Genomic DNA, 14,044 nt, shown 5'->3' with positions numbered 1-14,044 from the left:
TTAGAATAAAGTTTAACTATTTTGAGTGCTCTAGGCAGAGAAATGGACTACATGACTTCTTGAAATACTTTCTATCCAGGCAATATGACAAGACTTCTGGGTAATTTATATAAACTCTGCCATAATGTAATATTCATAGTAATACCATCTCAGTAACTGGGTATAGCTCCAGCTACATTCTTCAAAAAAAAAAAAAAAAGATGGAGCTTGGAATAGAAGAAATAGAAGGGAGAAAGAAGGCTAAGAGGTAAGGGACCTAAGTTCTAGTTCTGACCCTGCTAATAATAAGCTTTGTCAATAAGTTATGGAATTAAAAGAATTTTAATGTTCAAATAGGTCAATTCTCCTATTTCATAGAGAGGGAAACAGAAACTAAGAACTTAAATTTTTTCTAAGATCATGTATCCAGTAAATGGCAGATCCCAAAAGGTATCCAGGAGTCTAGGAGGAAAAACATTGGCTTTCAAAGTGGATGATCTGGTTCCAAATACTAGATCTGTTATCAGCTGTGTGACTATGGGCAGTAGATCAATCCATTTATCAACAAACATTTATTAAGCACTCACTATTTGCTTAGTACAATGCTAGGCCATTTGGGGATACAAAGAAAAATTTTAGTTTCTCTGGGTCTCAGTTCTCTCTTTTTAAAGTTGAGAATATTGGTCTACTATGGCCTGGGGAATCCTCCCCCTCTTTCAGGAAAGATGCTTTAATTTCTAATATGGTAAATACTGATAGGTATATCCCCTATAAATTAATGTTCTCTGGGGAGTCCTCATTTTTTTAAGAATATAAAAAGATCCTAAGACCAGAAATTTTGAAAACTTCTGATTTGGATACCTAAAGTCTTTTCACTTGTGAATCTATGACTTGCTGACTCCTAAACCCAGTCTTCTTTCTACTCTGCCATGATGACTTCAAACTCTATATAGACCTCAGCTTCTTCATCTGTGAAATGAAGAGGTGTGGTTTCTATGATCCCTAGGATTCACTTTATGGTTCTTTAAATATATTTCTCTCTAAAGAAGCAGCAAGGAAACCTAAGAAACTCAAAAACAGTATCATCAAAAACATTGATCTCTTTGAAGATTAGAGAGATTTGGCAGCAACATTCAACATTTATTTAGACACAAACTCATTTATAAAATGTTATGGAAAAGGACAACAAAAGATTGTGAATGAAATTACCACACAAAACAGCAAAAGGCAATTTCAGAAGATGCTTCTGCACGGTATCCTAGTGCCACAGACTCAGAAACTTGGTAGTTGGGTCCTACAACCTCAGCTAAAAATGATGGTCCTATCCAGTCGATGTTCCTGGGGTGGTTGTTCAAGACCAAATGGATTTGAGAAGTGATAATAATTGTAATTAACTAATGCTACCATCCCAGTAACAAGGGAATGAAGTTAGTTACTTTAGAAACAATGAGGCTATAAATCTGGATTAGGGTTTCATGGATGGGGTTTTGGAGGCAACATTGCTAATCATTACTTTTCCCCCTTTTAGTCTTGACACAGAGAAATATGATGAGTATCTAAGATGGAAACTTCCACCTCAACCACTGCTGCTGAGAAGAAAGAAGCCAAAAGTGCAATTCTGGAGGGGAATGGTTTTACCAACACAGGAAAGAAAGCTTCTCCTTTAACTGTGGCAGCAGCGGCAGCGGCAGCAGCATCGACTGCCCAAGGAGGTACTTTATCCTTTGCACACTTTGAGAGCAGCAGGGGTGTTTTTCATTAGCCTGTTAGAATTTAATTAGAATGGTGGCAGATGTCATCAGGCCAGCATGCTGATTTTATTGAGAGAAAGAGAGAAGGAGGGCTCTGCTCTGGGGATTCCCAAGCACCCTGACTGACAGTCTGAGAATTTTCCCCCTTCATAGGAGGCCATCTGTGATCTAAGAGAATTGGGCTGTTCCAAACTCCCAGGGGGGCTCTGGGACATCAGAAGGTTGGGAGGGCAGAGGGCTGGGTGTGACACTCAGAGTTCAGTTTGCTCCTGAGATGTTTTTAGGGAGATCTGTGTTTCTGTGCTTGCTGGCCAGCCCTTGACTGTTTTGGAAAGTAATTGTCTCCTACTTCTCCAGGCTGTAATGAAAGGGTCAGGTATGGGATTCAGTATCTTTAGGTGAGTTTCAGGCCAAGCTAATTATAACAGAAGGACTATAAGAACCGCAGCCTCTTACTTTACTGCCTAAAAGAGAAATACTCTATGGTTTCCACTTGTCGGTGCCAGTATCCCTTTGGGAAAATTTGGCGGCAGTTTGGAGACCTCCCCTTGTTTCTGGGTAAGTCCATCTGGAAGCCACAAAACTATTTCTGTTCTGTCAGGAATGGAACGACCTAGATTGCTTCCACTCTCCCATTCATTTTGTCACGCTGAGACAGAAGAGATGCATTAAGAAGATTGCTTTAAACCGACCAAATAGTGGTCACGTGATTTAGGTTGCATGCTTTAAAGTGAAGTAGTTCTAGGCAAGTATTTGCTTCCCTCATCCATCGCCTCCCCTACTTCCTGACACTTTGCTTGAAGAACAGTAAGTTGAACTTGGTGATTTGAAGGACTTGTGTGTAGGGAAAACCTTCAGAGGTTCTCTCAGTTGTGATAGCTTTCTTGTTGGAATACATGCATACATGTATATGTATATATGTATTTTATGTGTATATATTATATATAGACAAATAAATAAATGTGTTTATATGTGTGTGCATATATATATTTATTAGAATGAGCAGGAGAAAAGAGGCTACTACAATTATAGAAAGTCAGCCTTGGAGAAAGGAAAACCTGATTTCAAATCCTGTAACTGACACATATTATCTGTATGATCCTGAATAAGCTATTTAAACTCTTGGTGCACCTGAAAGCTCTTTAACTGGAAGTAAAGTTACAGATTCACTTTCCTTCTTTTCTTTCAAAACAAAAGGGGAAAGAAAGGCTAAGATAAATGTCTCATGCCAATAAATGATAATTAGCTATAACTGACTCAAGACAGGGGGATATAAGTTAAAATTTCAAAACTGGAGAGAAAAACTTCTCAAAGGGTTCTCTCAAAACAATTCTCTCCCTTGCCTGAAATGCCCTTTCATACATCATGGTGTGGGGATTCTTAAACCGTGTATCTTCATGGCTTACATATTCTTGCATCCCCTTTGTGACCCAGAACAGATTTATTTAGGTTATACAAGTTAAGTGCTATAGATGATAAAGACCTCCTATAATGCTAGAGTTCTCCAGAAATAGGATAAAGGTAATGAAAAGGTGATATTTTCCCATTTGTCGTCATCCATTGGTAGTCTTTGCTTGTCTAACTCTGGATTGGGGTATTTCTGATAAGATTGTTAAAGTGGCAGGTCAAAGTACATATGAAATCTTTGAGCTGGATTCAAGTTAACCAAGGAAAAGACTTTTTGTGTATGTGAAGCAATTGGGGTTAAATGATTTGCCCAGGGTCACACAGCTGGGAAGTATTAAGTGTCTGGGGCTGAATTTGAACTCAGGTCTTCTTAACTACAGGACTGGTGGTCTATTCTTTGTGCTATCTAGCTGTCCCAAGCAAAAGACTTTTAAGGGGGGAGGGAAGAAAGCATTTTTGGTACTAGATACTGTATTGTCACCATCGCCACATGTAGAATATGGATCAAGTGTGGAATGAAAAATAGAAAATATATAGGAGTTCTTTGAATTAAATCATTGACCAGAAGAGAGATCTGTTTTCCTCCCTTTCTGGAAATCCAATTGATGCCCTTGTATTTTGACTGACAGTGGTTCAAAGAATGGTTATACACTGGAATATTTATACATGTAATAAAAATTTTACTTAGTGCTTGTTGTATCCAGGCATTATATTGTGTCCTGTGGAAACTGTAATCTAATGAGAAACCACTAAATTACACATACTTCATATATACATATGTATACATATATAGATACCTCTATTTATGCACATATATCTATCTCTACATCTATATGTCTGGTTGGATAGATATGTATGCACATGTAGCTTCATTGTAACAAGTGTCATTGCAGTTGTACAAAATGCTATTTAGAAGTCAGAGGAAATGTCTCTTTTGTAGGTTTTTAGGGGTGATCCAGAAAGTCTTCAGGGCAACATTCTTCTCAATGATATAGAGAAGGGTGTAGAAGCTGAACTACCTTGAGAAGGTAGAGATAAGAACTCTTATCTTTATTTTTCTGATAGGGATCAGAAAAGAAGATAAACTAATATGTATAGACACTGAATGAGAGGTTCAAAAAGATGATAGAATACTATATTTAACTAAGTGCTATGAAACTTAGGGAAAAATGCAAAATTCCATGGTGAACTTACATTCAGTAGATTAGCTTCAAATATAAAAAATGTGAACAAATATATAAAATGTGAAGGAAGTATGACCATATAGTAATTAGTAGGGAGAAGGTGTAGGAACTTTTGTAGAATGGACTGCAAGCTCAAGTTAGAGCTAATGTTGTCACTCTAACAGCCAAGCAAGATAATGTAATACTAATCAGCTCTGAGAGAGGAGTAGTGTTCAGAACAAAGGAAGTAATAATTCCGCTGAATTCTGTCCTAGGCAGATGCAAGAATATAGACAAGCTGAAGTGTAACTAGAAGAGGACAACTAGGAAGGTGAGAGCTCTTGAGATCTTGGTATTTGATGTTTAATTGAAGGAATTGTGAATGTTTAGCTTAGAGAAGAATAGGCTTTGGTGGGGGGGAGGGAGGGAGAATCTGATGTCTGCCTTCAAGAATTAGGCAATTCGTTAAGGAGAGAAAGGATTCGATTTTTTTTTCCTGCTTGGGTAAGAAATGAGGGCAGGAAGCAAAAGTTGAAGAGAAGCAGATTTGGATTCCATTTTAGGAAATGTTTCTAACAATGAAAGTTGACTCCAAATAGACCCCAAATAGGTTGGACTCTCTTGGGATGTTGGGGGTTCTCCCTTCCTGTTGATCTTCAAGGGAAGGTTGGATGACCACTTGTCATGGGTGTTTTAAGGAAATCTCCAGTTTGAGGCTGCATTGGTTAAATAGCCTCTGAGGTTCCTTCTCATTCTGTGATGCTGTGATTCCCAAGAGGTAGTGATTGAGCTAGATTATGAAAGAAGAATAAGATTTTGATCCACAAAGATTCAGCAAGGAGTGTATTATAGGTGGGTGAGACCTTTTGAGCAAGGGCAGGGAAGTAGAGAGATGCCAGGTGTATTTGAGAAATAGTGAGTAGATTAGTTAGGTTGGAGCATAGATTTCAGACATTTCGGAACAAGACACAGTAATTACTACTCTCTCTACAAGAGTGTGGATAATGTTTGCCTGGAGGCAAAGACTTGGACCAGTCAATTTTCATGATTTCGATGTTAACCTTTTAGTGTCCCTTTGGTCCAATTTTTCTATGATTCGCAAATCTTCTGATTTCTGCATTGTAACACAGTTGATTTCTTCAAAGTGTATGACATTGTCTCCTACATTTGCATCAAGCTGTCTGCTTTAGAATGAATGATTTACAAGCCTAAGATTTCTTGTCTTATTATCAACCAGTCTAAAAGTCAGAAAGGGAGTGTTTGAAGATGTCAGTAGAGGTGTGATGAAAGTATTATGTAATGAGATATAAAGAGCAAAATCTACAATTCAGGCAGGAGAAATGTGTTAATAAACTTCTTTAAAATACCCAGAGGTATAGTAGACCCTACAACCAGGATAGACCTTTTGCGTAGGTGGGTTTCTACATGATGGCATGCTTTAAAGGAACACTGCACCAGGTCATCCTGTCCCCACAACCTTCCTCCACTGTCTGTCATTGAGCCTGACATTCAACTGTTCTTTCCTTTTTTTCCTTCCCCCTATTAAATTGAAAATACCCCCTATGTGGGGTGTATTTTATCAAGGATTAGTTCAAAATTTAGTGTGATCATTTGGGTGAGGGTTAAATGTATTGCAAAGGTGACCACGTAGCTCATCTACTACATAGTGGAGTTGGGATGCCCATATAAGATTGATCTAATTAATGTAAAGAAGAAAAGCAGAAGATTTGGAGAAGGGGTGTGTTCTCTATGGTAGGTTCTTGTTACAGTCATAGATGCTGCCTTTATTAACTCAAAGAAACAAAAGATCCTTAGATCCTTGCCAGACATTATTTTCCTACATATAGGTTTCAACTTTGAAACACAAACTCTAAGCAATTATGTCCTCTTAAAACCTTGTAACATATTTTCTCAAATAGAATGCCTCTTAAAATATAGCAACACTTCCTTGTATTTTTAAAATGGCTTTACATTTATGATTTGTTTAGATCCTCACAATGTCACTGTGAAGCAGGTTGAAGATCTAATTGGCAAATACAGATGAGAAAACTAAGGTAGAGTGATTAAGGTTAAGAGACTTGCCTAAGGTCTCATAGCCAATCAGACAGTACCTGTGCTAAGAGTAGAATCTAATTTTCCCAAGCCTAGGCTTACTCCTTCTGATCATTAATGTTGTAACATATTTGAAAGTGCCAAACACACCAGAGTTCATTTTCCCTGGTAATGAAAATAAATATTGAAAGAATAAAGTACTATTGAGTTTAAAACTTAAAACATACATGCACACACACACACACACACACACATCCTAAAGTGTCTGTTAAAAGTAACTCCTAAGAAGAAAGCTGGACAAAGCCCTCCATGGTAAGTATTTCCCCAGGCCTTCTCAGCTGCTGGTCCAACACTCTGGATTCCATAAATCCTTAAAAACACATTTTGACCCAAGGTTCTTTCCCCCTTTAATTTTAAAAATTGTGTAATTTTAAAGGCAATTTGATTCAGATGTTTCCCATTCGTTCATATAGAAACCATCCAAATGCTGTCGTGCTTTCACCCTGGAAAAGGGTTTCTTCTTGCCAAAGAGATTTTGGAAACTCTTTTTTATTGAATTCTGTGTCCCTCAGCTGGGAAAGGGAGAATTAGCTATTCCAAACTCCCAGGGTTAGGGATGATTCAAAACACTAAGGCTGTGAATTGGGGATGGAATCTTGACAAAATGAAGACTGAATTTTCTGTTCTCTGTGAATTAGACTCCCAGCAGAGAGATGGGACTTTAAATCCCAACCTCAAATGAAATTTCAGAAAGCACACTACAGATCTCAAGATAGGCCCTCCCATGAGGATGGTTGATGGGGAGAAATATTCTCCTTGATCCCCAGATCCAGAAGATGCTGACCAGGTGGTAGCTAAGTCTGTGTCCAGGGGTAGACACTGGAACAGAATTGTTTACACTGGGCAGTTGGTGGTAAGGTATAAGCTGAAGTTATTTTAGTACCTGTGGGTCTGCTATATGGCAGGATTAGTTGCATGGGAAATTGCTTAGGTTTGAGTCAAGAAGTGAGTCTGTTATTTGTACGTATAACTCAAATGAATCTGATGCTGTTTTCATAATGGCCTGTGCTTATTGATCCAAGTACATCATTTATTTGTCAGTGTGGAAATCGCCTGGTGAGATGATGACAATGGGTTGCAGTTGATGCCAAAGTATGTACAAATTCCCAGCTCTGTAAGTTGTCCCACCAGGGTGTTTAAAACTTGCTGTGCTATTTGCTTTTCCCTGAATAGTCCTAGATTCCAAGCCTTTCTTTAGTGTTTTCTGCTATGCTATACGTTTCTTCTTTTTGTAAATGCACTTTCTTTCAGGTTTTATTAGGTTGGAAACTATTCTTGGAACCAATTTTCTCCCTTAAGATTTTTTTTTTAAATCTTGCTTTGGCAAATGACCAATTCCTGTTATACATCTTGATAGGATTGGGGCTGTTGCTTCAAAAAGGTCTCACCTATCCACAGAAAATTGTATCAGTGCTTCCCTCATGACTATGATTTCAAAGGGAGTGCCTTGGTTTGAAATTATATAAAAGCTCTTGTGTCTGGGATGATTGGAAACTTAGTGGATAATTTAAAGTTTTAAAATGACTATTGCCTAGCTTATCAATCTCCTTCTGGTCTTCATGTTACTTTATGCTGCTTCTCTCATGTCCCTCTACTGATTAGGACTTCTACTAACTTCTCTAGCCAGACTCATCTCTTTCAGATTTCTCATGCCTTTCCCCCCAAAATCCTGGAATGCTTCTCCTTTCCAATCCAAATGACACTTACCCATCCTTCAAAATCCAGTCCAAGTTTTACTTTCCTCCTGATTCCCTTACCTCTCTAGCCTGGGATAATAGAACCAACCTTCCAGAAGTATTTGAGGATAAAAGCAGATATTTGTAAAGTGCTTTGCAAGCTTTAAAGCTATGTATAAAAGCTAGCTATTATTAGTTTTTCTTTTCTCCATGATAAAGTGATCTCCAGATACCCTGTTTTCTAATTCTCTCACCATGCTGGCCACTATCCTCTACAGTTATTCAAATACATTTTTTTTTTGTGATAGATCGAGAATATGGAAATGATTTCAAGATTTGAGAATCTCAAACACTTAAGATACCAATGACTTAAAAAGTCTAAGGAAAATAATGACTTTCAGAGAGCCACTATTAACTTAAACTTCATTCAGGTAGACTAATGTCTCATTCATACAAATAAAAAAACTGAAGCTAGGACAGGTGAAGTCACTTTGCCCAAAGCCAAATCGCATAGACCATTGCTTTTACTATTACCCCATGGTAACTGCCCATGGTGACTAGAACTGGTGTGCTCCCCTACACTGACACCCCTTCCAGCCCAAACACCAACTTCCCAAATTGATGGTGTTTATGTTGGGAACATTTTTTCTGACGTCTGGCTCTGTCAAAACTAATTTTAGCATTTCTAAAGCTTGGTAAAAATACAGCCTCATTACTTTGATGTCAGAACATAGTTTACTATTAGTATATTCTGGGGTTTATCATTTTAGTCATGTTTAACACGGCTACACCAGGCATGCACTATTAAATCTGGCTTATTTTACATTCCTGTCCGGAATTATTTATTTGTAACAATTTCCTCTCTATCAAAAGACACAGCTAATGCTGCGTTTTAATGTGTTATTTACACACAAAATAACCTATTTACAACTCAGTATGCGCCGGAGGGAGAATAGATGGGGCCCAGCTCCCTCCGTTCTGTTATATCGGAGTTTAACAATCTGGATTGCTAATAGAACCATTTATCATGGGGTGGTAATTTATTTTATGTTAGTGGCCCAGGTCTCACTGCCTCTGATCTATGGAAATACTTTGTATATAATGAAGTCAAACAAGTCACTTGGCATGAATGCGGGAACTCCTGAGGTAGGCCAAGAGGAATTCCAAGGCTAGAGCATCTTTTCTACATAAATGGGTGGGCTTTATGAAAGGCACTAAACTTCACAGTCCTGGGATGTCCTGTCAGGGTCAAGAGTCAGTGCCAAGGGACTACTTTGGACAGAGGCAATAGAAAATCCATGAGACTTAGGTTAAAACTTGATTTAGTTCAGCATTTCCTTGGGAGGCAGACACCTAGAGATACAAATGGGGCAAGGGATAACAGGGCATAAGGTTCAGTGAATCCTGTTTACTCCTACCATAATTCATTTTGGTCAAGACCTTGCTAGTTCTTCTGAAGTGATGGAGGATATGGAGAGTTAGCCAGTCAAGAAATGCTTACTATATATAAAGAAGGAAAGATGGGAAAGGGTGAGATGGATGACCAGAAAAAATTTAATAGATGAGATAGGGTTTGACATAAGGGTCATAGGATCATAAATTTAGAGCTGAAGGGTACACAAGGGGGCTTCTAATTTTGCAGAGGAAAAATGGATGCCTAGAATTGTTAAACAGCTTGGCCAAAGCCTCCCATTGAGGAATTGACTGAAGTTTGGCTGGGAGGGCAGAGAGCACCAGAGAGGAGAGAAATCATGGGAGCCAAGGTACAGAGGCACTCAGGTAAGAGATTTAACTTCAGTTTCCTCATCTGTCACATGCAGAGTTTGGAATAGATGGTGTCTGATTTCCTTTCTAATTTTGTCTATAGTGTTTGAATTTTCTTGCAGGAGGGTGACCCTCGATGCTTTTCAGTTTCTAACATTCATTTTTTTATATGCTATGTGCAAAGCCCTGAATTAGGTACAAGGGGAAGCATTTTAATAAAGTGTAGTTTTTGCCCTCTAAGAGAATATAGTTTGGTAGTATAATAGAATGTATATAAAGATAAGTACGTTGACTTTGTAAAAACCATATAAGTGAACCAGTGAAGCACAGATAAATATAAATTAGGTGAGGTCCTAGAAGAGAAAATTCATTACTGACCCTCTCAGGGGGATTAGGTAAGACTTAGGAGGACAAGCCAGGTGGATCAGCTTTTAAAACAGGTGTGTAGGAATTCAATACATACAAAAGATTTAGGATATTCCAGGCTTAGAAAACAATGAAAACAAAGAAGTGGAGGTTGCAAAGTTCAGGTCAGCTTTAGAGGAGAGACTTCCACTTGGCTAGAGCACAGAATGTGTGGAAGGAACTGATGTGAAATCAAGATGGAAAGGTTATGTGGTGACATATGGAATAAGACCTTGAATGCCTGGTGAAGACATTTGAACTTTACTAAGTAAGCAGTTTGTGAGCAGAGGAGTGATACTACCAGATCTGTGTATGTATGAGATGTCAATCCTCCTTATTTCCAGTCTCTTCCCACTGAGATATTTTCAATTTGTCCTGTGTGTTCAGGTTGTTTGTATATAGTTTTTGTATGCTCTTTCCCATGTTGGACTGTGAGCTCCCTGAGAGCAGGAGGGATTTTTTTGCTTGTTTGCTTTATTTTGTTTTCATTTGGATATCCCAGAGTTCAGTATAGTATCTAATAGAAACTTAATAAATGCTTAGTGATTTGATTTGTCTTGGGGGCACGGAAAGGGAAAGGTTAGGACCTGGTTCCACCAGTATCTGTAGAAGAAATCATTGGAAAGAAATCTCCAAGAATTAGTCCTAGCATTCATGCTGTTTGGGGTCTCTGCTTCCCTGCCTTGCTTATTTCCCTGTCTGGTTTATTAGGATTTTCTCCCTCTATAGCAATAGAGCAGCTTAGGGGAAGTTTGCCTTTTTCTCCTGGGTGGTATGGCCATGGTTGGGACAGGAAGGAGAGAGTTGCCAAAATGGCTTGTGGGAAGGGATTTTTATCTTGGGAATGAAGCAGTTGGCTCTTGGAGCTCTGCATTAATCAGACATAACTGGGGTTTTGCCACTGCTTACTATAGGTGCAGAATTTCTCAAACTCTGTATTTATGAGTAATCTGGAACTTTGAAACCACAAGAGGCAGCTAAACCTCCTAGATCAGATATGGGATTCATTTGCAATGCCTTATTTTTTTTCTCTTATTTTGGGGAAAATGTATGTATTATCTTGTCTTGAAGAAAAGGAATGATTTGGAATGGGAATTCTTAACCTTTTTTGTCTCTGGTCTCCCTTTGGCACTCTGATGAAGCCTATGAACCCCTTTTCAGAATAGTTTTTAAAATAACATATGTAGGATCAGAAAAAAAAAACAATTATATTGAAATTTTTTCCTCATTCAAGTTCATAGTCCTTTGTCCCTGTAATCTTTCCACACATCCTTTGAAAATCTGATCTAGAAGAGGACCTCTTAAGTCCTTTGAGTTACCCAGGAGGACCCATGATCTGACCTTACACCTATGGGCTGCTGAGAACACTGAATCTGCAGTTGGAATACCTGCAGTACAATTCCGCTTTATTTACTTAACCTTGGGCAATTCCCTTGAGACCTCCAGCAAATCTTTCTGCTCTGAACCTCGGTTTCTTCATTTGTTTTAAAAAGTGGAATTGGACTTTGATCTGTATGGTCCCTTTCAGCTCTATATTCCATGATCCTAAGGTGGTATCATCTATGGGTAAACCCATTGTACTTCAGAATGTCTCCTTCACTCAGGGGTCTCCAAACTATTTGGCAATAAAGTTTTTTTTTTTTTAAAGCACAGCCTCTTAAGGTTCCTTTTTCAAAAATGCAGATACTCTAGAAAGGAAGGACATACTAAAAAGATGGGAAAGAACCCCTAAAAGATAGGTGGAAAGGACCAAAGATAAACAGGCAGTTTTACAACTTTGTTCAAGGCTGGCCCCACAAATACTTTTGTGCCTACCTGTGTCTCAAGCCCCCCTCCTCCTGCTGGGGAAGGCATGGTCTTTTCACTGACAGTCTTGTATACTATTTGACCTAGATGAGGGCAGTGTGGAAACCTGGAGTGAATCCCCTTATCTCTAGTAACGCTGGGCAAATTATTCACTTCTCAGGCATTTATTAAGTACCTTCTATGTCTCAGGTTGGGAGCTAGGTGGCTCTGTGAATAGAGCTCTAGGGCTGGAATCAGGAAGACTCATCTTCCTAAGTTCAAATTTGACCTCAAACATCTACTAGTTGTGTGACCCTGGACAAGTCACTTAACCCCATTTGCCTTGTATTCCTCATCTGCAAAATGAGCTGGAGAAGGAAATGGCAAACACTTCACTATCTTTGCCCAAAAAAAACCTCTTTTGGGGGGTTATGAAGAGTCAAACATGACTGAACAATAATAACAACAATGTCCCATGCACTCTAATTAATGGGCATATAAGTGGGCCTTTTACTGAGAATTAAAGAAAACTGGGGTGAGGGGAGAGGGTAAGAGTGAAGGAGACATAGATGAGGGAAACAAAGTTCCTAGCATGGAGACCAGGCAATGACAGTGCTTGAAATCTGAAAATGGGGTGTCTTGTTTGAAGAGAAACAGAATGCAGTATCATTAGATTACAGAATAAATACATGGAAAAGATTTTCCTGGGTTTTATTTTTCTTGTCTGCAAAACTGCAAACCAGTTGAGCTTTAAGGTCCCTCCAGGTCTAAAACTTAACTGCCACGCTCCACTCAAGTGCATGCTCCAAAAAGCTTGAAAATTTTCAGCTGATACGTGCCCAAGACCTCCAGGGAGTGAATATGACATCAATTTGTGTTTCAGGGTAGCCAGACAATAGCTGGGCCTCCCAGCAAACCACAACAGTACAGAAAATACTCAGCTGGCCAGACCCATTCTTTTTCTGTTCCATTCTTTTGATTTGGCTATATAAGGACAGAACTTTTGTGTTCTTGCTTCCTAGCAGGTGGACCAAGGACAGCCAAACCCGTTCTGATTCCTGCTTTCCCAAAAACCTTTGCAGGCCACCCATCCTTTGGAAAAATTGAAAAGGGAGTGTCAGTACTTATTTGAAGAGGACCAGGAACTGGGAGCTACCTTCTCCCTTCTCCCTTGCCCCTAAAAATCCAAACCAGATGATTCTACAGGTTCCAGAAGGCTCCTAAAAATAGCTAAAGTAGAAGGCCATTACTGAAAAAGTAAATAGTTACATTAAGGGAAGCAAGTTCTGGAGGCAAATTGTGTAAATCACTTTAAAGGCGAACAAGCCTCTAGTAACATCTAGTCTTTTATCACATAGATTAAGCCTTTTTTGACACTAAATAATTGATTGAATCCGGCTGAAAGCTTTGCAGCTGCATCTGGCCAAAACACTGGGACTTCTCTCCAGGTCAGGCAGGTGGCAGGGGGGAAATGGCCTTGAATGCCAATGCCTTAACCCAAGCCTTGGGCTCAGCCCCTGAAGAGTAGGATTTAGGGTATCAGAGAAAGCAAGGATGAAGTCTGAGAGCCCCCTCCTATGGAGAACTCAATTTTCTAGGCAGTAGAAATCTCCTTTTTGTTTTGACTTTTTTTTTTAAATTCAAGAATTTCCACACCCCCAACCCTTAGCCTTCACTACTCTGTTGATTTTTTTAAGGGTAAAGCTATAGACATGAAGGGCATTGTCAGAATAGTGGGGGATGGAAGGAAAAATGGGAAATTATTCATCACCATCATTATAATGGAAAAACGGTAACTTTAGAGTCATGGACTTGAATTCAGATTCTTGGTTCTGCCACTTTTCTACCTCTGTGACCTTGACTTAATCTTTTTGAGCCCGAATGTCTGCATCTATAAAATAAGAAGGTTGGATTAGATAATCTCTGTCAAAGATTCAGCAATTTTCATTGTGGATGACATTTGTGAGGGGGTTCTACTTTGCAATATGCTTTACACACATGA

The 14,044-nt window shown here is 38.9% G+C and overlaps 1 protein-coding gene across 3 annotated transcripts in view; it reads left to right on the top strand.

The window, feature by feature from the left end:
• GLI2 (GLI family zinc finger 2) overlaps positions 1 to 14,044 on the top strand; it is a 400,515-nt gene that overhangs the window by 103,485 nt on the left and 282,986 nt on the right. For all 3 annotated transcript variants that reach the window (XM_031959942.1, XM_031959941.1, XM_031959940.1), the window contains exon 2: positions 1,508 to 1,691. In XM_031959942.1, coding sequence (XP_031815802.1) covers positions 1,541 to 1,691 — 151 coding nt within the window. In that variant the 5' untranslated portion in view covers positions 1,508 to 1,540. The remainder of the gene's footprint in view (positions 1 to 1,507; positions 1,692 to 14,044) is intronic.

Source organism: Sarcophilus harrisii, chromosome 3 (assembly GCF_902635505.1).
Source record: "Sarcophilus harrisii chromosome 3, mSarHar1.11, whole genome shotgun sequence".
In the NCBI taxonomy this organism is placed as follows: domain Eukaryota; kingdom Metazoa; phylum Chordata; class Mammalia; order Dasyuromorphia; family Dasyuridae; genus Sarcophilus; species Sarcophilus harrisii.
Note: the sequence above shows the minus strand (reverse complement) of the source record. Positions and strands in the feature narration are given on the sequence as shown.